This window comes from Mesocricetus auratus, unplaced genomic scaffold (assembly GCF_017639785.1).
Source record: "Mesocricetus auratus isolate SY011 unplaced genomic scaffold, BCM_Maur_2.0 Super-Scaffold_100025, whole genome shotgun sequence".
In the NCBI taxonomy this organism is placed as follows: Eukaryota; Metazoa; Chordata; class Mammalia; order Rodentia; family Cricetidae; genus Mesocricetus; species Mesocricetus auratus.
The window spans coordinates 12,400,533-12,428,043 of record NW_024429206.1 but is presented as its reverse complement, the minus strand read 5'-3'; the positions used below and the strand labels follow the sequence as shown (position 1 = coordinate 12,428,043).

The 27,511-nt window shown below is 43.8% G+C and overlaps 1 protein-coding gene across 8 annotated transcripts in view; it reads right to left on the bottom strand.

Moving 5' to 3' along the window:
* Positions 1-27,511, bottom strand: part of Hectd4 (HECT domain E3 ubiquitin protein ligase 4) — a 155,786-nt gene that overhangs the window by 106,296 nt on the left and 21,979 nt on the right. For all 8 annotated transcript variants that reach the window (XM_040731260.1, XM_040731261.1, XM_040731259.1 and 5 more), the window contains exons 2-7: positions 17,537-18,054; positions 12,697-12,786; positions 11,494-11,624; positions 8,362-8,470; positions 6,550-6,688; positions 4,489-4,659 (exon numbers count right to left, since the gene is read on the bottom strand). In XM_040731260.1, coding sequence (XP_040587194.1) covers positions 4,489-4,659; positions 6,550-6,688; positions 8,362-8,470; positions 11,494-11,624; positions 12,697-12,786; positions 17,537-18,054 — 1,158 coding nt within the window. The remainder of the gene's footprint in view (positions 1-4,488; positions 4,660-6,549; positions 6,689-8,361; positions 8,471-11,493; positions 11,625-12,696; positions 12,787-17,536; positions 18,055-27,511) is intronic.

Here is a 27,511-nt window from a genome sequence, read left to right as displayed (position 1 = left end):
TTCCCTCCCTCCCTCCCTTTCTTTTCTTCCTCCATGTCCTGGTTAATTTTTTGTCAACCTGACACAAGCTAGGTCATCTTGGAAGAGAGCACCTCAAACTAAGAAAATGCCTCCATAACAATGGCCTGTAGGCATTTTCTTTCTTTCCTTTACTTTTACATCTTTGTTTTTGTGTTTCTGGTTTTTTGTCTTTGTTTTTCAAGCAGGGTCTCACTATATAGCCCTGGCTATCTTGGAACTCACTATTAGGCCAGACTGGTCTTGAATTCACAGAGGTCACCTACCTTTGCCTCCTGGAGTGCTAGGATTAAAGGTAAATACAACCACACATGCCCTGTCTCAAACTTTCTGGATTAGTGAGTGGTGTCACCCCTGGGCCAGGGGCTCTGGGCTGTGTAGGAAAGCAGACTGAGCAAGCCCTGGAGAACAACCCAGTGAGCAGCTTCTTCTCTGAGCTCTGTTTCAGTTCCTGCCTCCAGGTAGGAACCTGCCTTAAATTCCTGCCCTGCCTTCCCTGCAAGATTGGGCTATAAATTAAAAAGTGTCTCCTTCTGAGGTTGTTTTGGTCGTAGTGTTTTATCACAGCTAACTAATACAAAGTGTATGTGTGGGTATGCATGTGTCATGACTCTGTCCTCCACCATACTGGTTCTGGGGATTGAATGCAAGTGCTAAGGTTTGGCAGCAGGTTCCCTTACTTACAGAGCCATCTCATTGGCCCCTATGATCTCTTAGATCATACACCTGTCTTCCTAAAATGGCCACTTAATCATGGTAGAAGGTATTCCATGACAAGTAGCCATTTAGTTAAATCCTCCTGACAGCTTGATCATTTGAGTTACGCACCTCCAGTTCTGGGACAGGCTCTGGCAGGGAAGCCAGCCTGCGCGCCTGCAGTACAAAGTCATGCACCAAATGAGGAAGAGCATCGAGAGCAGATGGATGGGGCCTTGAGAACAAGCTGTGGCTCACGATTGCTGGAAGGATGGGCACACAAGGCTGGGAGGGACAGCAGGTGAACAGAAGCACTCTGCTTTTCCATAGGAACATGAGCAGTTTCTCTGACAGTGCACATCAATTACGTCACACACAGCTACATGCTCAGGTACAAAGAAGGCTATGTGACTACCTCACAACAAAAAGTAAGCCATGCCTAGACTGGGAAAGACCTGTGTGGTGGTGTGATGTGCGTATCTCAAGAAGGTCTAAGAAAGGATGGAAGGCCAGGAACAGTGGCATGCCTTTAATGCCAGTACTCAGACAGCAGAAGAAGGCAGATCTATTGTAAGTTTGGGGACAGCCAGGGCTACACATTAAGACCCTATCTCAAAGACAAAAAAGAAAGGAAAGAGAGAAGAAAGGAACAAGTCAAGCATGGAGGTTCAGCTCCTGATCCAGTACTAAAAAGTCAGGAAGATCGAGTCTTAGGGCAGGACCTGTGTAATGCCTCAGCAAGTATTGCCCAAGTCCCTCGGGAGGAGAACTGACAACACAGAGCACATGGCTGATTTTCTGGAGTCAGACCATCCTCCAAGTGATTCAAAGGTCTCCTTTTAACCTAAAGCAGACTCCTCTACCCAGCATCTGCTTTCTGCTGCAGCAAGGCTGTTCCAGCTGTCCCATCACCCCTGGCAGGTGCGGCCTTTTATTGCAGGTACCTAAACACAGCTTTGTGTCGTCTCCACAACTGGTTCATACTTTGGGAATCAGTTTTCCGTCCATTGTGAAAATACGTCTATATTTTTGCATCAAGAAACCTACTGAATAGCCCAGTCATTTCCTAATTCCTCATCATTTGGAATACATGTGTTTTATTTATAGAAACTTAGAATTCTCACTTTATTCTAAATAATCTAAATTTTGACATTAATGTACCATGGTATAGGCATTTTCCATTCTTGTGTCAGATATCTATTAATTTAGAGACTAGTATCATTTATTCTGAAATCTCTTTTTTTAGCTGGGTGATGGTGGCTCATGCTTTTAATCCCAGTACTCCAGGTAGAGACAGGCAGATCTCTGGGTTCAAGCCCAGTCTGATCTACAGAGCAAGTCCCAGGACAGCCAGGGCTACACAAGAGAAACAAAACAAAAACAAAATCACTTTATTTTATGAATATGAGTGTCTTACTTACATGTATGTCTATACACCATGTCTGTGCAGTGCCCAAGGAGGCCAGAAGAGGGCACTGGGTCCCCTGAAACTCGAGTTAAAGACGGTTGTGAGCTACCATGTAGGTTCTGGAGTTGTTTATGGAGTACAGCTCACTGGTCAACACAGCTAAGCTCGTGTGTGTGTGTGTGTGTGTGTGTGTGTGTGTGTGTGTGTGTGTGTGTGTGTGTGTGTGTGTGTGTGTGTGTGTGTGTGTGTGCCTTCTCCTGCTTGCTACTATTGTACTTGGCATGTATGATTGCTGAGTAGAATAATACCACTCTATCTAATATAGTGTCATTGTTTCATAGGAAAATCCTACTCCTCACTGGGCAATTTACTTGCAGATCATAATGAAGATGATTTGTATAGAGCAATGATGCTTAGTTAGATCAATGATATATAAAGACACAGGTGGTTAAGACAGTTAGTGAAGATGAGCAGGGAAATGGTTTAGGTTGCTCTGACAATTGCCACAATGAGAGATACAGAAAGAAATAAAAGATACCATCCTTTTTGCTAGATGTGAGACTTGCCAAGGATGGAAAATGAAAACAAGGAGGAAGTATCATGTATTATAGATAGACCCATGAATTGTGCCTGTGGAAAAACAGGCCGATGATCAAATAAGGCAATTATGTCCCTATATACAAGGTTAGGTCTGAGTTCCTTGGTCATATAGCTTACAGATTTAATCACAGGTTTCGGGATGTACTCTGAAAAAACAAAGTTGTGAAAGGTAATTAAATGAAAATGAAAAACAGGGGGCTGGAGAGATGGCTCAGTGGTTAAGAGCATTGGCGGCTCTTCCAGAGGACCAGGGTTCAATTCCCAGCACCCACATGGGAACTCACAACTGTCTGTAACTCCAGTTGCAGGTGATCTGATACCTTTACACAGATATACATGAATGCACATGAAATCAAAATAATAAATTATAAAAAAAGAAAAAGAAAAACAGATTGGTTAGCTAGACCACTTGAGTACCATTTTGAAGAATAAAATTAAGGGTAAAATATTCCTTCATGGTAACTGCAACTACTGCCTGCCAATAAATACAAACTGGCTGAAATACACTTGGCTTGCTTTAAAGCCAGGCGTTGGTGGTGCACGCCTTTAATCCCAGCACTCGGGAGGCAGAGGCAGGTGGATCTCTGTGAATTCGAGGCCAGCCTGGTCTACAGAGCTAGTTCCAGGACAGCCTCCAAAACATTACAGAGAAACCCTGTCTTGAAAAAAAAAAAAAAAAAAAAAAAGAATCATTGCCTTGGGATAAAGATGAAATGTTTAACTACATGTGGGCTTCTAAGAAAATATGTAATTTGTGATGATAATGTGATTTCCTCTTGTGTAAAGATTTTAATTTTTTGGGGAAAATATATAATTTGTGTGGAAATTTCTGTCTTAGGTGGTATAAAAAGGATTAAAGACAAAGACAAGGAATAAAATTTTGCTCCCTCAGATAAAATCTCCTGTGTATCCATTCAGTTGCCAACCCTCTCCAGTATGTCTGACCTGCTGGAGCTGGACTCCAGCAGGAAACCAAACGCTTTAACGACTTGGAAGAACAGCCAGTGCTCTTAACCACTGAGCCATCACTCCAGGCCCGTTTTCTTTCTTCCTTTTTTAAACACGGCCTTGCTGTGTAGGACAAGTCATCCTTAAGCTCATTATGTAGCACAAAGGCTGGGCCTCACATACATGATCCTCCTTACCCCAACCTTCCCAGCCTTCTGAGGCATCATCACACCTGACGTTCCCACGTTCTTTATCTGGCAAACTACACTGGTTCTCTCACTGCCTAAAATGATCACTTTTTTTTAGTTCTTTATGAGTAATCTTTTGTTTATCCATGACCACCACCCCAATCTACTCAACCGCCTGCAGCCAGAACTCAAGCTTCACTTGATCAGGAGCCCTGGATACCCTGACCATGTTCCCACCCACAGGGTAGAATACTACTGGCTCACAGTGAGTGTTCAGCTGTCATCCAATACCTTCTCAAAGCTCCAATTCTGTCATCCTAAGTGGTCATTTCTGCCCAGGGGGCTGTTATTGCTACTTCAGTTATGCCCACAGCATTTCTGCTAAGACCCTCCTGAAATGCATATAGTAATGTTACCTCCCCCTTTGCCAGATTACTCTTCAGAAAGTCAGGATCCACTGATCCCACATAGCCCTAAACCAGAAGTCTCCAATGCATGCAAGAGGAAAACCAGTGCTGAGGAAACTGAGCACACTGGGTACTATTAGGGTTGCAGGCTCTTTGTCTATGGGCCTGAAAAGAAAGCAAGAAATATTCTCTGAAATGATACAAAATGAGAGATAAAACTCACCACAAGTTCAAAAATGTCCATGAAGACAGAATGTCCCTTTGGGGTTTTCTCATTCAGACTGGCAGGAGACCAGATCCAGTAGAAGTAAGTGCCATCTGAAGAGAGGTGCACGGTACTCATGGTACTGCCTGCGGGGAGGGGGCTGACTGGCATGGGAACTGTCTGGCACACCTGGACAGGAAAGAGAGGCCTTCATTAGAGGGATGCAGAGATTCCATTTGTTACCAGCGGTGGTGGCGCACACCTTTAATCCCAGCACTCGAGAGGCAGAGGCAGGCGGATCTCTGTGAGTTGGAGACCAGTCTGATCTACAAGAGATTTAGTTTGTTTGTTTTTAAGATGTATCTACTATGTATACAGTGTTCTGCCTGCAAGTGTGCCTGCACACCAGAAGATAGCACCAGATCTTATCATAGATGGTTGTGAGCCACCAGGTGGTTGCTGGGAATTGAACTCAGGACCTCTAGAAGAGCAGCCAGTGCTCTTAACCTCTGAGCCATCTCTCCAGCTCTTGTTTTGTTTTTTCAAGACAGGGTCTCACTATGTAGCTCTGGCTGTCTAGGAACTCACTCTATAGACCAAGTTGACTTTTGAAATCACAAGAGAACTGCCTGCCTCTGCCTACTGAGTGCTGGGATTAAAGGTGTGAGCCATTACACTTGGCATAGGATAAAGAAATCCTAATATGATGTGACAGCTCATTGGCATTTTGAAATTCAAAAGGAAAGTTCATTAGGTTTCTCCTAAGAATAAGAATGTTATTTATGTCCATGAAAAAAAAAACATAACAACACAACTGGGCATTGACGTTACACATCTTTAATCCCAGCACTCAGGAGGCAGAGACAGGTAGATCTTCCTGAGTTCAAGGTCAGCCTGATCTACAGAGTTACTTCCAGGACAGCCAGAGCTGTTATACAGAGAAACCCTGTCTTGGAAAAACAAACAAATACAGAAGAGAAGAAGAAGAGAAGAGAAGAGAAGAGAAGAGAAGAATAAAAAAGCTAAAGAACCCCAAAAGTCACTAGAGTAGGCTACTGCCTCAAGGGCACAGTTAAGACAGTTTTCAGTCACACATTTCTTTGGTTCAGTCAGTGGTCTCGTTAGATACATAGCAAGATCCAAAGAACAAAAGTAAACCATGCTTACTGGCTGGCATGGTGTCACATGTCTATGTTCCCAGCAGGAGGCTCAGGAGTTCAGTCATCCTCAGCTACACAGGGAGGCTGAGGTCAGCTGGCGCTAAAAACCTGGTTTGAGCAGGTGGTTCAGAGAGCATAACCCAAGCCATCTGAGTTTGAGCTTCAGGATCCAGAGAGGAAGAGAACCAACCCTCTTTAATCTGACAGATGACTAAGGCATGAACAGACAACACTCATATAGCTGCCATGCTGGGTTGTCCAAAACCACCTGGACCTCCAGTTCCAGGAGATATGATGTCCTCTTTAGGCCTCCATAGACACCTGCACTCACAGGGTATACATTCACACAGACACACACACACATACCACAGACACAAACACAAACACATATATGCATACACAGACACACAGACACACACACACACATACCACAGACACAAACACACACACATATATACATACACAGACACAGACACACACACACACACACACACACACACACAAATAAATTTCAAAATCTGAAGAATACATCCATGGACAAGATGGCAAACTGGCCCTGTGACTAAAGCCACTTGGTACCAAGTCTGACTACCTGAGTTTCATCCCCAGGACACACAGGATGGAAGGAAAAGATGGACTCCCAGAAGCAAGTGTCTTCCCCCAAAAGTGAATGAATAATTAAATGTAATAATACAATTAAAAAATATTAAAGTTTTAAATGAGTACATTCATTCAAATAGAAATAGATAATGAACAAATAAATGTTAAGACAAATTAAAAAGCATATCAGTCAAATCTCCAGGAAAAGTCCAAAAGATATCAATAGGAAGGGGCTGAATTCTACGTGTGTGTGTGTTTAGGTACTGACTGGTATACTTCTGCTTCCAAAGTACAGACTACATAGTGCTCTGCTACTCACCTGCAGGGTATTCTGGTCTAGGACCTGGAAAAGGGAGTGAGGTTTATTGTCAAAAGACACAGGACGATGGAGGAGGTGGCCACTGCCATACGCCACCCATCCTGGTTCCAGCTCCTCATTACGGCAGTACACAAACCCTCTGCAAGACAAGAGACACTGGTGAAATCTCAGGCTGTATCTGCAGCCCTACACGGGTCTACACAAATACAAACATTTCTGACCTAATTCTTTTAAATAACTAACTAGACAAAATAGCTAAGAAAGAAGGAGCAAGTTTATATTAACACCAGAACTGACAAATTACAGCAAACATTTAATTTCCATAATGAAGGCAGGAGAAAAAAAATCAAAGGGTCTGACTGACTAAATATATCTCAACTAAAAACATCTTAACAATGCTTTCACAGAATTCACAAAACTTTATTTCAACTGAAAGTCACCTTTAATGTCAAATCCAAGTACAAAAATGATTTAATGGTGTCCATTTATCAACAAGAAGTCATGACATTATTGTATTTTAAAAAAACCAAAAACCTTTAGACTATAATCACAGAAATCAGGAAGTGATTATGAATTCAGGGTTATCCTTGGCTACATAAGCAGTTTGAAGTCCACCTGTGCTATAATAAGACCATGTCTTTTTTTTTTTTTTTTTTTTTTTTTTTTTGAGACAGGGTTTCTCTGTAGCTTTGGAGGCTGTCCTGGAACTCACTTTGTAGACCAGGCTGTCCTCGAACTCACAGAGATCTGCCTGCCTCTGCCTCCCAAGTGCTGGGATTAAAGGCGTGCGCCACCAAGCCCGGCAATAAGACCATGTCTTAAAAAAACAAAACAAAACACAGAATAGCTAAAAGAAAGTCAGAAGGCTGGATAGATGGTTTAGTGATTAAGAGCACTGACTGTTATTCCAGGAGACCCAGGTTCAATTTCCAGTACCCATGTGGCATCTCACAACTGTAATTCCAGTTCCAGAAATCCAGAGGACCCAATACCCATGGCAAAACACTAATGCACATGAAATACACACACACACAGAGGGAGAGAGGGAGAGAGGGAGGGAGGGAGGGAGGGAGGGAGGGAGGGAGGGAGGGAGGGAGGGAGGGAGGGAGGGAGAAGGAGGGAGGGAAGCAGAGGAAGGGGAAGGGAAGGAGGTAGGGGAAGGGAAGGAGGGGAGGGAGGGAAAGAGGGAAGGAGGCTCAGCAGTTAAGAGTGCTTCCTGCCCCTGCAAAGGACCTGAGCTTAGTTCCTAGCATCCATAAGGCAGCTAACAACTACCAGCTCCAGGGACATAACACCACACACACACACACACACACACACACACACACGCACGCACGCACGCACGCACGCACGCACGCACGCACGCACACATGCACGCGCAATATTAAAAATAAAAGTCTTGTGCTAGAGAGGTGGCTTGGCAGTTAAGAGCATTTTTTGTTCTTCTGAGAACCTGGGTTCAAGTCCTAGCAGCCACATGGCAGTTCACAATCATCCAGAGGATTTGACCTCCACAGACACCAAGCTCACATGTGTGCATATACATGCTTAGATGCAGGCAAAACATTCATGCACATAAAATAATGTAAGTCTTCATTAAAAATAACACAAACAAGACCATTGTTAAAAAAAATGCTGACACCTAAGAGGACTTTTTGGCTATGTGACCAAGCACCTCAGTCACAGCAAAGCTAGAGCACTCCTATAGAGCAAGAGCTGAGGAGACAGGGCCTGTCTGTAAGCTCAGACTTGCTACTTGGTCACTAGAAGAGGATCATGACCCTAGCACACTGGGAAAGCCCCACAACTGACCTGAGAGTGCCATGCAATCCAGAGCCCAGCTTGCTTACTCCTCTTCCAGCTGAGTTGGTGGTGTACAGGTAACGCCCGTCGGCGGTGAGACAGCGACCCAAGTCGGCATCTGAAATCAGTTCCACACACAATGAGTCTATAAAAATGCTTTTCTAATTAAAAAAAAAAAGCCTGAGGAAACTGACTGACATGAATTCAAATAACAATTTCAGTGTTACCTCAACAATAGATGGCTTGAACCCCCAAATCTAACATAGAAAAAGCATGTGGGAATTGGGACCGGTTTCAGGGACTGAAGACATAAAGTTATTATATATAATATATAAATTTTAATATATAAAGTTATTATGTCTTCAGGCCACTCGGTCCACCTGCTAAATAATTGCTTTTTTCTTTCTCAAAAAGCAAAGGCCTGAGTCAATTTTGACATCCCTAACTGACCTGCAATGACTGAGACTGGGTGCTTAGTAAGAAGGCTCTTAGGAACCAGGGTTTCATTAGGGGACTGTGGGCCTCTTCATCAGTAAAATGGATGTGGTGATATATCAGCTATGATTTAATAAGGCTTGCCTTTGGATTTGGGATGCAAAGCCAGTCATATTAGTTAGCTCTAAAAGCTGGGCAGCGATGGCACACACCTTTAATTCCAGGACTCATGAGACAGAGGCAGATGGATCTCTCTGAGTTCAAGGCCACCCTGGCCTACATAAGAGTGAATCAGTCTAAAAGAGAATTAGAGCTCACACCTTAATCCCAGCCCGAGACAGGTGTGTAAAAGACAGGAGCCCAGTGTCTCAGGCTGCACATTAAGAGATTTATTCTCCAGCCACGTTAAGGGAAGCAGCAGTCTAGGATTGCAGTCTGAGGATTCCTGCAGCCTTTCAGCCTGAGGTAGAGGCTAAGAGCTAGTGGTCAGCAGCTTTGCTTATCTGATCCTCAGTTTGAACACCAATATTTGTCTCTGGGTTTTTATTTTTCATGTTACATACGGGGATAATAACATGTACCTCAAGTGCTGTATTGTGGCTAGTAGAGATCACACAACTTAGTAGCTCTCTGGTGCCATCCCAATGTTCCCTAATGGCAATGGAATTATATTGCTATAGTAATGAAAACTGTGGAACTAAATAAAATCATCTTCTTTAGAGTTGCCATTTGGATATCCCAATTTTATCTGGAAAGAATAGCTTGAAAGCATGACCTCCTTTTTTAAAAAATAATTTATTATAAAAAAATGCTTTATTATATTTACTTATCTATTAATTGAGAGAGAGAGAGAGAGAGAGAGAGAGAGAGAGAGAGAGAGAGAGAGAGAGAGAGAGAGAGAGAGAGAGAGAGAGAGAGAGAGAGAATATGTGTAGGTCAGAGGAAAATCTGTAGACTCTGTTCTCTCCTTCCATGTAGGACACAACACTTGAAACAGAGGCAGGAGGATCTCAGTGAGTGTGAGGACAGCCTGGTCTACAGAGTAACTTCCAGGACAGCCAGGGTTATTACACAAAGAAACCCTGTCTTGAAAAACAGGAGTGGGTTAGAGAGATGACACAGTTAAGAGCCCTTCCAGAGGACCAGGATTCAATTCCCAGCACCCACATGGCAGCTCACAACTGTTTATAATTCCAGTTCCAGGGATCTGTCACCTTTGTACCAATGACATAAAAATAAAGTTAAATATTTTTTTAAAAAGAAAAGAAAAACAGGAGGAAAACAAACAAACAAAAATTACATAGAGCTGCTATTACTAGAGAGGTTGAGGGGAAAAAAAGGCCTCCTTGAATCCTGGAGTTTGAAAACAGCCTGGACCATACAGAAAGAAACAAAACAAAGGGAGAGGGAAAGAAAAAAATGAGAAGGGAAAGAGAAGGAAGAGGGCAGGGAAAAATAATTACTTATTCTACAAGTATTCTAAGAAACACACCTAGACACAAAAGTGAACACATCAGCCTGATGCTGTCACCCCTGGAAGCCCCCTCCCTAGGGGGCAGCAGTTTAGTGGAGGCAGAGGTTGAAGCCCATCCCGGGGAACATGGCCTGGGGCCTGGGCACAGCAGGTGGTCTGTTTCCCTGGCAACTGTGTGGCCCATGCCTTCCTTGCCACTCCTGGCAGCACTCTTCAGAAGAAAGGGTTATAAGAGAAGGCTCTGGGCTGTGAGGTGCTGAGCAGCCATTGCTCAAACTGCAATCTGTGCCTCAGGCTTGATGGGGAGGAGTCTCACAGAGGGCTGAGAATAAAAGGGTAAGCTGGACAGGCTCTAACTCCACACCCACCTAACTGCACCAATTTCTCTGAGGTGCAGTTGAGTTCTTTCCAAAACAATCACTGCTTAGTGAGATACTCTTCAGGGGTTTTTCTTTTCTTATTCCTATTTCATCAGTTATGTAACAATCAATGACAATGTTATCATGTTACAGTAAGTAACATCATTATAATAACTGATGGCCAATTACAATGACAAATCAGCTTGGAAGCAAAGCCTACTCTTGGCAAGCTGTAATGCCCAGTGGGAGGGCAATGCGGTGTTTGGGATAACTGATGACCTGGGTGCTATCTAAATAGTTACGGAGCCAATGTGGAAACCCAAGTCACCCAAAGAGTCTGGCAAGTAGGTTACTTAAGAGAGCTTCTGCCATTTTTGCTGAGGTGCTGTAGTAAACTGGCATGTAACCCTATAAAACCGTGTAAAAATACCCCAACACTTCCTACCTTGTGTAAGGGACTTAACAGTTCAAGCTTCCTTCAGCTGTCTTTTGTCTTTAGCACAGAAGGGACCATATGAGCACAGTAAATGACTAGAAGAAATGGCATCGTGGGGCATATCTGACCCTCCTACAAATGTCCACTGAGGCTTCAGCGACCTGAGGAGCATGAGCCAAGTGAAGTAGCCCATGTTACCTACTAGGGTTATGGGATGGCCCTTGACTGGGAAAGTAAAGCCTGCCTGCCTACTCACCACCCTGAGTATCAGCCTTCAGACTTACACTGATAAAGCAAACAATGAGCACACTGTACAGGAATCTCCAGCTCTTAATTAAAAGGGACTCAGGGCTCTAGCCAAAGCCTTTGCCATTGCGATCTAAAACCACTCTTCTCACATCTTAGTGTTAATCCCAAGGCACCAAGCCTTGCATTACCTTTGTTCTCAGAACTGGAGCCAGTGCTGCTGTCTGGTGCAGGCAGCATGTCTTCATACCCCCAGGATACTATATGTTTTCCCCCGAGTAAACAGGATGGGGATCCAGGTCCCCCTTCCAAAAGCAGCAGCCTGTATAGGGGTGAAGGAAAATTGTAAAGACCTGAGAGTACCCATTCCGACAAAGTCTACTTACCAGCTAAGGAGCAAGCACAAATGGTTTAAAGAAATACATATCTAAATAGTATTCATAGTATATTTTAATGAAAAATTACAAAGCAATGCTTACAAAACTTTGGGCCAGGCAGATGGCTTGGTGGACGAGAAGCACCAGTTGTACAATGTGATAGCCTGAGCTCAACCCCTGGGATGGATGCAAAACACCATGTGTACTAAGTAGTGCACACTCCTAAACCAGCACTCCCACATTGAGAAGGGCATCCAAGTGGCCCAGAAGCTCAAAAAGCTAGGTAGCCTGGAATGTGTGGTGCAGACACAGGAAAGACCCTGACTCTACAAGGTAGAAGGCAGGAGAAACCTGATTCTGTCAGTGGCCTCTTCCACACTTGTACCACATACCATGTGTGGGAACACCCACACGTACACAATAAATAAATAAAAAACCTTATATATCCTCAAAAATTTAAATCTATCTGATATAAAACGTACTCACTCTATTTTATTTATTTATTTACTGTTTATTTGCTTATTTTTTGTTTGTTTGGATTTAGATTTTAGTAATATTGTCACAGGTAACCCAGGCTGGCTTGAACTTCCTGATCCTTCTGCCTCTACCTCCCAAGTGCTGGAATTAATGAACATACACCACTACACCTGGTTTTTTAAATAGACGAATGTATATGAGGGAAAAAGAAACAGAGGCAAAGAGGGCCATGTGTGGGAAGTACACATATCCAAATGATACAAGCAGTCTTGCTGGATAACAAGATCAAGAGTGATTTCAATTTCTTCTTTACACCTGAACACACTGTCATCTCCTATTACAGTAAGAACTCATCACAGACTAGGATTTGTTTTTAAATTAGAAAAAACAAAAAAACAAAAACACTCTAGGAACACTTTCACATCCTTAAGCACTTAGCTATGATTCTATATTTATTCAAAACTATGAATTAGCAAGATTTAGTAATCTGTTTGCCCCTAAGAGCATCCATGCACAGATTTTTTTAGAAGGACAACTCACCTATATAAAACATCAGCGACAGGCAGGGAGCCCAGCTCAGTCTGTCTCTGTAGCAGATGGACTGTGTGGACAAAAGTCTTCAATGATCCCCTAGAGAGAAAAGGAAGGGATAGAAAAGCCACCCACACTGAAAACCAACCAAGTCAGGCAGTCAGTGTTCATTTTATTAACCACAGGAGAAGGATCCAAGATAGGTCTATCTGCTTCTACAGGCCAGAAAATGTACAAACTTCAGCCATCATACCCACAACCACTGGCTCTAGTAGAACATGAGAAGGGGAGACCAACACGACTGTGACCATGGAGATGTTCTTGCATTCCCACTGACACAAAACCAAGCACAAGGCTCAGGCACCTGGGGTGTCGTGTATTGACAGTCTCCATCACCATACCACCTGATCCTCAGGAAAGACGTGACAGGGTGAGCCTCAACAGTGTTTCCAAACTTGATCTTGAAGTCTTTAAGTTCATCTGCTTCACGAAGCATCTCACTTGCAGGACTCACTATTCACTGACTTCCTCATGGTTCCCAGAGCAAGAGGCTCTGGGAAGTCTGGGAGGTCAGCAGATTGAAAAGGTGTTTTCAGGATGCAAAAGACCTGCCTGTCAGCACTCCAGGTATAAATCACCAGAGCCTGCCCAGACTAAAGGCCAACCTGGATCTGATGAGCTGACTCACTCGCTGGCCTCTTCTCCTAGGCAAGTCTTAATTGGTGGGTACCCTGTGCCTATCCTCAACAGAAATGGAACACACATCAAGAGACCTAGCAGGCTCAGGCTGCCTTATAATTTGCCTGCTGCACTATCTCGAACACTTCAGAGAACAGGATAAGGCAGAGAGGCAGCAGAGTATAAAGGCACCACCTATAGCCTGGAGACACAGACACTGACACTGGGCACTGCCAATCATAACTGCACAATCTGTCCTGTCACCTAAATCCTGTGGCTTCTCCCTCCTTCATCTGATCAACAGGCACAACTCTCCGGAAGAACACCGAGTAACAGAGAGGGACAAAGCACATGTGGAGAATTTAGAGCCACTAACTTGACAGCATTTCCAGCCTACTGGCTTCAGTCACATTTTAAGAGGAATATGTAAAGCCCTTCCATGGCTCACAATTCCTATATGATCTAGGTTAGAGCCATCTCATCTCCATGACAGTCCAGGAACCCTTCACCCTTCTTTGCCACTTACTACTCTTCTATGGAACTCTCTACTGCTGGCTCCTGTGCCAGCTCTTTCTCACCACCCTCTCTTCAGCTCTAATACCAGGTAGCCAGCCAATCCCGCCCCACCTCCACTTAGTCATCCTCTACCAAAACATCCTGCTTTGGGCCTGGAGAGATGGCTCAGCAGTTGAGAGCACTTGTTGCTCTTGCAGAGGATCTGAGTTCAGCACCTACATGATGATTTATAACCAGTTCCAGGGAATCCAATGTTACCTTCTGGTCTCTGCAGGCACCAGGAACACATGTGGTACACAGACATAAAATAAATAAATCTAAAAACATGTTTTGAAAACACCAATCCTGGGGCTGGAGAGATGACTCAAATGGTTAAGAGAACTGGCTGCTCTTCCAAAGAACCCTGGGTTCAATTCCCAGCACCCATGTGGCAGTTCACAACTGTCGTAACTCCAATACCACATAATCTGACACCCTCATACAGACATACATGCAGGCAAAACCCCAAAGTACATTAAATAAATAAATTTTGAATTAAAAAAAATGCCGAGCAGTGAAGGCACATGCCTTTAATCCCAGCATTTGGGAGGCAGAGGCAAGCGGATCTCAGTGAGTTTGAGGCCAGCCTGGTCTACAGAGCTAGTTCCAGGATTGGCTCCATAATTACTGAGAAACCCTGTCTTGAAAAAACCAAACCAAACAAACAAAAACAAGAAAAACCAAACACCAATCCTGCCTTCTTTTTGTCTGCTGCTATCAATCCCTGAAATCATCTGTTACATATATGTGGCTGCCCTCCTCACTCTCATACAAACCCTGAAATTTTAGGGACTCTGCCTGTTCACCACTGTTTCTTGACCACAGAGAAGAGTTCTTGGCTAAAATCAAGGAGCATGAAGGTTTTGCAGAATGAATCATCCCTGGACCATTCAACTGCCAGTTCTACAAATCTCTAAGACCTAGGAGTTGAGTTAGCAAGGCTCCTACAAGCCAGAGAGATGTTAGACAGGTATTACTTGTAAGCCGGGTGTGTAGCTAACGCCTGTGAACACAGCTGAGAAGGGAGAATTATGTTCTCCCTGACAGCCTTGGTTGACATAGGGGACCCTATCTGAAAAAGCTGAAGACAAAAGAAAATGTTAGTTGATTGGTAAAGCAATAACAATACCCCCTCAAAAAAGGCCCCCATCCCATGCAGGAGAAACTGGAAACTTCCTCCTGCTGGCTAGTTTTTAGGGTGCTGGAAGGTACTAGGTGGGCTGCTGGGAAAAAAAATCCTTTAACAGTCTCATTCAGTTATGAAGACTGAGCACCACACCACCGACCTGCCAGGCAATAATGGCATACCTGCTGAAGGGGGAAGGGAGTAAACAGCCACTTGACAATTTCACACCTGGTAAAGTAATCTTGGCCAAAAGCCTATGGCTGGGAAGGTGATACGTCCTAGTAGGAAAGTTACTACAGTTGTTTTGTTATAGACAGCTTGTACCCATCAAATTGCCTTCTAAATATTTATGTTCATGCTCATAGCTTAATGCTGCTGCCAGCTTTGGTCAGAGAAGTGTCAATTTGCAGTGAGTGTCAGTTAAGTACTCATAACTAAGTACAGTCCTGAGTGTTAGTGACTGTTGGATGCTCAGCCCTAAGTGGGGCATGAACATGATCCCTCTGCGGCTCAGGGAACATCATGGTAGAGGAACACAAAGACAGGGCTGGGAAGGAATAGAGTGCTGTGGAATGAGGTCTTCTAGTGACATGACTGTGTGGTCATAAAGTCACAGCAGCCATTCGCTACCTGTATGAGACCTACACAAGACAGAGCCATCCACACTGTGCAATGGAGTGGGAAGGGGCTCAGGAGGTTTCACCCTTTCAGAGGCAGTTAATGGTTATTAAGGGAGGGAGAAGCATTTTATCTTCAGTGATTTAGCCACTGGTAAGTACCCTTGCTCCTATAAATAAGCTCTCACCCATGCTCTTGTAAGCAAACCTAATTAAAGAAGAGGTGGAGGAGGAGGAGGCAGGAGGGGGAGGAATATTAACTTCATATTTGTGCCAAATAGAATTTGGAATCTCAAACACATACAATTTTAATAAGTATTTGTGGCTGGGATGAATTTTGGTTCATAATTAAAATGTGAGTTTAATGATCCAATGTTTAATAACGAAATGCTCAAAACTAAAGGGTTGATTATTTCCAACATCCTGCCTAAAGATAGCACTGTCTAAATGGGAATTTTCTCAAAATGGAACTTTTACATTGATAATAAATCTATTCAACTCTCAAAATTGCTTTCTGCTATGCAGAAAAAAAATCTATCAATCCAATCTGAAGCCTTTACAGAGAATCGTATTTCTGTATCAGCCAATGTCTCCAGAATGAAGCTCATGCCAGAGTTTGCAAGATCAGCTGCAGTCTTCAGGAATCAGGACCAACCTGTGACAGTTTGCTCCAGGCAAAGGAGCTGACAGTGTAGGATGATGCTACCCTTCCTTTAAAAATAACTGGAGATTCAATCAACTGAAGGTCAGTTTTGAAGCCATAAAGAAAAATTCTCCTCCAAGACAGTAACCCCACATATGCCTGGGTTACAAACAGATGATTGCACACTGCCCTCCCCCAAATAAATTCTAAGGAAGAAAGACAACCGAGTGACACTAGACAGACAGGCCATGACTGTAACAGGTCCCTGACAGATACATTCATAGAGGAACAAGGGCAGTGAACTTCCTCCTCAAACATGGGATCATATTGTTGTTGGGCAGGAGAATTACAAGCTGCAGATGAGCCTGGGCACTGCAGCAAGGCCCTGTAGGGTGGGGAGGGACAACTCCAAGTCTATTTTTCCTAGTGTCAGCATGTCAAGCACATCAGCACAGAGTACAACGTGTTACTACATCTTTATTCACACCAAGACACCGTTCAGTTAAGCAGGACCCAGGGCAGGTGAGATGGGTCGGCAGGAAAGGACTACCACCCTGATGACCTGAATTCCATCCCAGAACCTACATAGTAGAAGATGAGAACTGAATCCTGCAAGTGGTCCTCTGACTTCCACACTTGCACCGTCATATGCACGAACCCCACATACATAATAACTAAATGTAAAATATTAAAAATATATAAATGGGGGCCCAGAAATACAATCTATGACTTAGTCTTGTGAGCAGATGAGAACTCAATCCTGTGATTTTCTGAGAGACTCCTTTATTGACAGACATTTAAAAAAAGATTGACAACGTCCTGCCTCTCCTGAAGGGAGAAACAGACATAGCCCCCTCTGCTGATGTGGAAGATGAGCCACCTGAGAGCAATCTGCTGCAGCCAAGACCGATGTTCCTAGCTGTCATTACAGCAGAGCAGAACACCAAAAGCTGAGTAGGGCGTTGGTCCCAGCACTTGGGAGGCAGAGGCAGGTGGATCCTTGTGAGTTCGAGACCAGCCTGGTCTACAAGAGCTAGTTCCAGGACAGCCTCCAAAGCCACAGAGAAACCCTGTCTCAAAAAAACCAAAGAATAAAAAACAAACAAAAAACAGAAGCTATGACATTCAACAGAAGCACATGCTGACATATCCATGAAATACACCTGGTGCAACTGCAGAAGGCAGAGGGTCGGTCGCCAAGTGGCACACTGTGCGTGTTATTTTCCTTACCTGGCACACGCCAAAGCCACCAGGGCAGCGGCAGCGTTCTCCTTCTGCTTGTGTGGTATGTGTCGGCCTGTGTCCGAGGTCTCCTCTAGCCAAGAGCACAGCAAGGTTTCTATCCCATTGAGACAGTCAGCAGGCTCCTTGGTCAAGCTCAGAGGCTGACAGTCACGCAGGCAGTTCAATAGCACCTCAGCAGTTATGTTACAGAGGGAGGGGTCTGTTCTACTCTGGGACTGAATAAGGGGGAAGACCAACAGGAGGCCCACCCGGGACGTGAAGGGCGCTTGCTCAGGTTGCTGCAGCAAGCCCTGGCGCTTGAGCAGGGCCAAGGTTTCTTCATCACCAGAGCCTTCCCTTTCATGCTGCTCCTCCAGGGCCAGCTGGCGCTGGGCATTCCAAAGTCCGCGCAAGGCATTCAGGCGGTATTCCAGCAGGCGGGCATAGGCATTGCTCTGATTTCCGCAAACGGAGCGCAAACGTTCTGCTAACTCAGTTGGGTTCTTGGTCTCAAATGTTAAAATCTAAAGAAAAATACAATAGAGAAGTGGGTATGTACTGTCTTCACCAAAGTCATTATGGAAGCAAACATGCCCAGGAGACTCTACAAAGAGTCCACAGTGCTGGGCATGGTGGCTCACACCTTTAATTCCATTCCTCAGGAATTACATAAGATCCACTGCCTGGGCTGCAAAGTGACAACATCCTTCTCAAAAAAGCAAAACAAGGGGCTAAGGAAACAGTTCAGTGGGTAAACTGCTTGCCTATGTGTGAGAACCAGTGTTTGAACTCCCACCACATATGTAAATGCTAGGCAGTCATGGCAGCCCACCTGCAATCTTAGAGCGCTTGGGACACAAATACAGAGGAACCCCTGGAGCAAGCTGGCTAGCTAGACTAGCTAAATCAGCAAGTTCTGGGTTCAACTAAGAGACTCTGCCTCAATATATAAGGTTAAGAGAAAACAAGGAAGACACTAGTCAACCTCTGTCCCCAAACACACACATCACAGACACACATAAAGAAAAACAAATAAAAAATAATTACAAAAAGTAAAAAGTCAGCATCAAAAATTATATCCATTCCGCCAGGCATTAGTGGCGCACGCCTTTAATCCCAGTGCTTGGGAGACAGAGGCAGTCGGATCTCTGTGAGTTCGAGACCAGCCTGGTCTACAAGAGCGAGTTCCAAGACAGCCTCCAAAGCCACAGAGAAACGCTGTCTCAAAAAACCAAAAAAAAAAAAAAAAAAAAAAAAAAACCAAAAAAAATAAATAAATATATATATAAATATATATATATATATACACATTCCAACCAAACAGAAAATATGACCTGTAAAGTTAATTCTTCACTGATGGAAATCCCCGTTTCAGGTTTTTCTGGAGCACCCAGGATGATGTCTGACCAGTAGAGTGCATGCTTAACCTATTTTGGTACAAACCTCAGCACCAAAAATGTATGTATGTATGTATGTATGTATGTATGCATGCATACATACATAAATAAATAAATGTTAGACTTAATGAAAAGTCCCCAAGATAGTCAGCAGTGCTGGCCAATAATCCCAGCACTCAGAGAGGCTGGAGCAGGATGTTCAAGGCTGATCCCAAGGAAGAAAGAGGGGGTGAGGAAGTAGTCAAATCATAAAGGCACAGTACAGAGATCCAGGACGCAGGAGTCTAACTTTCCCAGGGCCAGACCCAGCCTCTTTAGCATACTGCTGTAAACTCTGCATCCTGACATCCTGACCTCCTTTACCTACTTGCTTGAGAGCACTGGCTCTTTCTTAGGTGGAAATCTAGATGCCTCCGAGAACCATACATTTTGGGAAGAAAATAATGGTGAATACTGGACACATAAGAATTGGATAAGTCTTTATCACAACACAGACAAGTAATGGGTAGGCAACAATAAGAAGAGTGTACCTCAAGACCAAACAACATGGAATAGCCCACCATTTACTAGTGGGCATTCTAGGCTTGAAGAATAAAGATCACATTTGTTTCTGACAATCCACTTGGTAATGGGAGTTAGAGACTTAGTACTTCTCTTTTTTGTTTGTTTGTTTGTTTTTCAAGACAGGGTTTCTCTGTATTGTTTTGGAGGCTGTCCTGGATCTGTAGACCAGGGTGGATCTCTCACAGAGATCCCCCTGCCTCTGCCCCTCCCCACTCCCAGTGCTTAGATTAAAGGCGTGCCACCAACACCTAGCCAAATTTTTTTACTAGTTACTTTAGATACTCTAAGCGATGATCAGGTACGGAAGTAAAAGTATACACACGTGGGTTGTATATCCAGGAGTCATACTGGGTGGAAGAAATCACAAAAGCTGAGTTATAATTAATCCAGTATTACATGACCTATGCTTATTGACTCAGCAGCATCCAAGCTGCCCGTTAGATTACGGCATCTCCACTGCAGCAGCTGTTCCCTTCAGAACCTCCAGTTTGAAGGTCATGGTCATGGCCAAAGCCATTTCCTGTAGATGTCCTACCTTTGGGTTTCAGTGCATCAGCTTCGGCGCACTCTATTCTTGTACTTATGAATACTGAATGACTTGTCTCAGGTCCTTATATAAAAATCACTGTTCTCAGTAACTGCTCCTGACCAAAATGCCATTAGAAAATTAATACTTTTCTCTTTAAAACAGGGGAAAGCTATTTAAAGAAAAGAGAAGCTCCCTGTTCACCTTTAATCATAATGGCCACTAAGTATCTTAGTGGTAAATGCTGAAGTAACCCCAGTTAAGGAAGTGACTTCTAAAGCAACCCACAGCCTTAATGCAATTTTATTATTTTATATGTGTATGGATTTTTTAGCCAACAGTCATTCTGGAAGGTCTAATATAAGGGAGGAAAATATTATTTGCAGACTAAATCTGATTTTGACCAAGACTCAATAGGTAAAATAAGGAAAATTGCATTTCCCGGGCATGGTAACACACACCTGTGACCACAGTACTGTAGTACAGGGTGATCCTTGGTTACATCGTGAGATTATGGCCAATCTAGGCTACATAAGACCTATTAGTACTGAGGCATTTGTACTGGCCTGTCCTTGGAGTTCTGATTGGATAGTGGCTGCAGCCACTAAGAGCACCACCTGTGCCTATTCACTATGTTCCCTTTTAAAAGAGCCCTGCCCACCTCCCCACCCCTCTCTTTACAAACCCTTTCCCCTAATTTAAAAAAAAGCCTCCACTTGAACTCTGTTGCATGGTTTCTCGCTTTTTAAAAATCACAAGACCCTTTCTCAAAAATAAACAAACAAACAAACTGGACTGGAGAGATGGCTTAGCAGTAAAGTGTGCTTACTGCTCTTGGTAAAACCCAGGTTTGGTATCTAACATCCACATCATATAACAGTTGCCCGAAACTCCAGTCCCAGGGAATCTGATTCTCTCTGGCCTCCATAGGCAACTGCATGAATGTGTACAAACACACACACACACACACACACACACACACACACACACACACACACCACACACTAGGCTAATAATTCACAGAATGCCTCGGAGTCCTTGTGTGGACTGGCTTTACAAAAGCCCCTTGTACAGAAAGATCTGTTTCTCAGATCAGCTTGGGAGGTCTTGCCAGGGACCCTGGAATCTGTATTTTAAAAGGTTCCCTAGGTAATTCTACATGTCTTCTTTTAAAATAACACAACCTTTATTAAAGACTTGCTGTAATATAACTCACCGTAATCCATCCCTTTACACACACCCCCAACCAGGGCCTTTTAGCATATACACATTTTAGAACATTTCATCAGCCCCCTCAAGAAGCAATGTATCTAATATATCCCCATTTTCCAAATGTTCCAGCCCTGGAAAAACCTATCCTAATCTCTATTTCTAGAGAGTTGTTTGTTCATGACATTTCATCTAAATGGAATCATATTATGTATGGTGTTTTGTGGCTGGCCTGTCTCCCTTAGCATCTGTTTCCAAGGTTCATGCTGTTGCAATGCATCAGCTCTCATTCCTTTATCCTGTACTGTCCTATGTCTATTTACCCTTTCACCAGGAGATGGCCATGTTAGCGCTAATGAAGAATGGTGCCATGAACATCCACATGCAAGTTGTGTAGACATGCTTTAATTCACCATGCTATAACACTATGCTTCCTAGTAGTCATGTCACCATCTGGGGGCCTACAAAAACTGTCATCTAAGATGGCTGCACCATCTCACTGTACACTGTTGTGTGTGAGGATTCCAGATTCCCCCACACAGCTGCTAACACCCGTTATCTCCACCTCTTTTCCCCAGAGTCATGCTATTGATGTGCAGTGGCATCTCCCTTGGTTTGATCTACATTTCTCTGACCACTTACGATGTTGAACATCTTTTCACCGACATTGGTCATTTGTATATTTCTTTGAGAAAACACTACAGGGGTGGGAGTATGGCTCAATAACAGAACACCTGGCTAGAGCAAGGTCCTGTGTTCCATCCTCAGCACAGAGGAAAGAAAGAAAGAATAGCCCATTTGAAGAAAGACGATTTTTGCCAAAACAGTAAGAACAATAATTGTATTGGACAGAAGCATATCAAGTAAGTTTAAACCATGCATGGTGACATGTCTCAGGCAAGCTTGGCCTACACAATGAGCCATCACCCCCAAAAAACCCAAAACTAATAATGATGGTGAGTTTTGCATAACTGTTTAGTGAAATATCCTACTGATAAAATATAAAAGCTGTTGCCAAGCAGTGGTGGCACACAACTTTAATCCCAGCATTCAGGAGGCAGAGGCAGGCAGATATCTGTAAGTTCAAGGCCAGCCTGGTCTACAGCCAGAGCTACAAGGAGATATCCTGTCTGGAAAAAACAAAACAAACAAAAAGCTCTAGCACTTGGGAGGCAGAAGGGAAGTGGGGGAGGAGGGGAGAATCCCTGAGAGACACGGGCCAGTGTGTTCTATATAGCAAGTCCCAAGTCAGCCAGGGCTACTTATTGGGACCCTGTTACAAAGTCTTTTTTTTTTTTTTTTTTTTTTGGTTTTACGAGACAGGGTTTCTCTGTTTTGGAGGCTGTCGGTCGAGCCTGGCCTCGAACTCAGAGATCCGCCTGCCTCTGCCTCCCGAGTGCTGGGATTAAAGGCGTGCGCCACCAACGCCCGGCTCTACAAAGTCTTTTTAAGGAAAGAAAATATACCTTATTGATTTCTTGTAGCTGCTGTAACAAGTCATCACAAATATGGTTTAAGACAGCAGTTGTTCTTGTATAATTCTGGAAGTCAGAGTCCCAGTTCACTATGCTGGGGCTAAAATCGACAGCTCCACCAGAGGCTCTTTCAGCTTGTTAGCAGCCAGCAATCCTGGGCTGGAGGCTGCATTCCTTCAATCTCTGCCTCACTTCTCTGCTTGATTGTATCTAGAGCCTCCTGAAGCTGTAAAGACTCCTTTTCCTTATAAAGAAGCAGTTAACTAGTTCCCACTAGTACTCAGGAACTCAGAGCAGAACCTAAAGCCTCACACATGCCAGGTAAGCAATCTATCACCAAGCTGTATCCCCAAACTCTTTTTATACATTTTTATTTTAAGACAGGGCCTCAGAGCCAGGCATGATGGGACATGCATATAATTCTTGTACTTGGGGATGGAAGCAGGAGAGGCAGGAGTTTAAGGGCAGCCTTGGCTATACAGCAAGTTCAAAACCAATGCGGGGGTACCTTAGATGATTTTCAATAATAATAATAATAATAATAATAATAATAATGATAATAATAACAATAATAATAATAATACGCAAGGTAGGGGCTGGGGAATTTCACCAAGTTGTCTAAACTGGACTTGAACCCACCCTATAATTTGCAGTCTTCCTTCCTCTTCAAGTAGCTGGGATTACAGGCCTTAAAGATTGCTGTTCAATACCCAGCTAGCCTTCAAGCCCACAGTCTACTCCTAAGTAATTTCCCAAAGAAATGCTACGTATGGAGTCAGATCACATGTACAAGGGCAGTCACAGCCCCACTGTCCTAAATCAGGCAGAGACATGTAACAGTGAAAATAACAGAAGTGCACAACACAGAAAAATCATAACACATAATACCAAAAACAAGCCGGGCACTGGTGGCGCACGCCTTTAATCCCAGCACTTGGGAGGCAGAGGCAGGCGGATCTCTGTGAGTTCAAGACCACCCTGGTCTACAGAGCGGGTTCCAGGACAGGCTCCAAAACAACACAGAGAAACTCTGTCTCGAAAAACCAAAAAATAAAAAATAAAAAGAAAGAAAGAAAGAAAAGAGAAGTGCTGTCTTATCTTTTTTAATATATATTTTTGTTTCATTTTGCATTGGTATTTTGCCTGCATGTATGTCTGTGTGAAAGTGTCCGATCTCAGGGTTACAGACAGCTGTAAACTGCCATGTGGGTGCTGGGAATTGAACCTGGGTCCTCTGGAAGAACAGCCAGTGCTCTTAACTGCTGAGCCATTTCTCCAGCCCCACGTCTTGTCTTTCATTTAAATCTCCAGGCTTTTGCCCAATACGTTAGACTTGCTCAGGATGGCCTCAAAATCAGAGATCTGCCTGCCTCCGCTCCCAAATGCTGAAATTACAGCATGTGCCACCACGCCTGGTCTACTTCTTTAAACGTAGACTGGGGACCACAGAAAAATAAGCAAATTTTTCTTCAAAAGGAAATGCAAACACACATGATAGCATGCACACAGTGTGTGTGTATGTGTGTGTGTGTGTGTGTGTGTGTGTGTGTGTGTGTGTGTGTGTGCGTGTGTGATATATACACTCTTTGTGGTATATGATAACAATAAAAACACTGCAGTCTGTACTAACTATTATCCCAGCCTGGAAAGCAGAATACAGTCACCGAGTTCACTGCTGAGAAGAATTCAGTGATTCCCCTAGAGATGCAGCTCTACTTCATATAATGAAAATATGCCCAGCATGAGGCATGAAGAACCCAAGAGATAATGCACAAGTCAGGCTTGGGGTATTGTTGTGCTCTCTCTACCTGTAGAAGGGGCCACCTGTTGCCTGGGGGAAGAGTAGCACCTACAAAAGAAAGGATGGGGGTAGGAAACTGAAGCTAAGGAGACAGCTAGCCAAGCCTAGAAACAGCCATATTTGGTTATCACAAGAACAGAGGCACTATCAGCACTAAACAGATAAAGACCATCAACTGGGTAAACACCCCACAATGTACAGACCAGCCCTGCAATCAAGAATGATCTGATCCAAATATCAACAGTGCTAAGGCTGGGAACTCTGATCTGTAGTGACCACCTGAAATACTGCATGCAAGAAGGTCAGCTGCTGCCATCCCACAGGAAGTATGATGAGACATTTTCCCATAAGATACCGAACACCTCAGTGAAACTTTTCACTCATCAGATGCTCACACATGAGACATACTAACCACACATTGGATTTACATAGAAGATGTAGAGATAACTGTTGGGTACCAGAAGGATCCAGACAGATTATAAGGTCCTTGAGGATGATATTCCAGATGCATTCACTTTTATGTATCCAGCACAAAAAAAAACTGCTTGGAAGCTGGGCAGCAGTGGTGTACTACTTCCCAACACTTGGAAGGCAGAGGCAGATGGATCTCTGAGTCCTGAGGCCAGCCTGGTCTATAGAGCTAGTTCCAGGACAGTCAGAGACACCCTTTTGCAGGATGGTTGGGGGGTGGGCTGTTTGAAATGGCTTTTCAATCCTAATGCACAGCATCTGCGTACCCTAATACATCTCTAAGTACCAGACAACCCGACATACGGTAGGTGCCAATATTTGGTAGAGACTGAATGAGCAAAGAACTAACAGTGGTACCCAGCAGAACATATACATCTTCCCCGTTGACTAGGGCAAAATAACAGAAGAGCAATGAACACCCCTAGACATCCTTCCAAACACACACCAGCCTGCACTTCTCTGAGACTCCTGGTCCTTGCCCCAGCTTCCTCAGTCAGGCTCTAACTTGAACAAGGGACCTAGAATGAGTGCATCCATGGCTCACTATGAGGTCAGAGACATCCAGGATCTACACCCTATCTTCTAACTGCTGGGCTGTGTGAGGCAAGACTCAATAAAAACTCCAGGTGACCTTAGCACCCCGCCAAGAAACTCTAAGAAATAGGAAGAACTGCCTGTCTCATGCCATCTCATCTCCACTCACAGCCCTCCCTAATGACAACTGCCCAGAGACGTCGTCTAGCATTTCTGGTTATTTCTTCTCAATTTAAAGACTTTACTTTAGAATTCAACCATCTGTCGCTTCAGTCTGCAAAGAGCAAATGTTCAGAAACACTAACCAACTAGCTAAAATTAAATGTACCTGCCTAGCTGAGACAATGCTGTTGGGGGAGGGGAACCATGAGCAAGAAGTTCAAGGAGAAGCCAACGAGAGAACACAATATATATTCCTTAGGGCTTCTTCAACTCCCTTCTTTGCAAACCTAGGGAAAACCCAGAAACTTCTAGTGAAATTGCACATCAAACATTGATCACACAAAGTAACAGAACTGCCAGTCCAGAGGCAAACATTCTCCTTCAGACACTGGAAACCACACTCTGGCTCATGAGCTGCAGCTTCAGATTAAGTATCTGCTCAACTACTGGTCCTGTCCCATTTGTGGTCAGAGAAACAAGTCAGTTCCAATGGTCTTATCTGGAAAGCATAATTTCATATTTCTGAGGGTTCTATCAATTACAGGCCAACAAGATGACTCAGTGAACAAAGCACTTGAATGAAGGCTGACAATCTGAGCTGGAACCTCAAAACCCAGTGGAAGAACCGATTCTCAAATGTAGTCCTTTGACGTCCACATGTGTTCACATACACAATAAATAATCTAAGTTTTTTTTAATATGGTGACACATGCCTGCAATCTTTTTTTAAGGTTTTTTTTGTTTGTTTGTTTTGTTTTGTTTTACGAGACAGGGTTTCTCTGTATTGTTTTGGAGGCTGTCAGACCAGACCAGCCTCCAACTCAGAGATCCACCTGCCTCTGCCTCCCGAGTGCTGGGATTAGAGGCGTGTGCCACCACCGCCCCGCTTTTTTTAAGATTTTATTTATGATGTATACAATGTTCTGTCTGCATATGTGCCTACATGCCAGAAGAGGGCACCAGTATAGATGGCTGTGAGCCACCATGTGGTTGCTGGGAATTGAACTCAGAACCTCTGGAAGAGCAGTCAATGCTCTTAACCTATGAGCCATCTCTCCAGCCCATAATCTAAGTTTTTAAAATTTTTCACAAATTAATGAGTAAAATACACAAAATGGCTGGGCACTGGTGGGACACGCCTTTAATCCCAGCACTCAGCAGGCAGAGGCAAGCAGATCTCTGTGAGTTCAAGACCAGCCTGGTCTATAGACAGCGAGTTCTAAGACAGCCTCCAAAGCAATACAGAGAAAATACAGAGAAAAAAAAAAAAACTCCCCCTACACACACACACACACACACAAATGTCTCCTTTTTTAAAAAAAAAGTTATTTATTATTTTATGTGCATTTTTTCTGTGCACCACATCCATGCAGTGCCCACAAAGGCCAGAAGAGGCTATCAGGCCCCCTGGAACTGGAGTTTTGACAGTTGTGAGCCATCATGTGGGTGCAGGGAGCCAAACCGGGCCCTCTACAAGAGCAGCAAATGCTCTAAACCACCTGGCCCAGTATCCAGACCCTAAGATTTAAGTATGTCTATTTTTATGTATATGGGTGTTTTGTCTGCATGGATGTATGTGTAACATGTGCATACCTGGTGCTTCTGAAGGTCAGAAGAGGGCATCAGACTCCATGAAACTAGAGGTACAGCTGGTTATTAGTTGTCATATAGGTGACAGAAATCAAACCCAAGTCCTCTGCAAGAACAGCAAGTGCTCTTAACTGCTGCACTATATATGTATGTGTACCACCTGTATGGAGTGCCTACAGAAGCAAGAAAAGGGCACTGGATTCCCTGGAAATGGAGTTACATAGGCTGTTAGCCCTATGGATACTAATAACC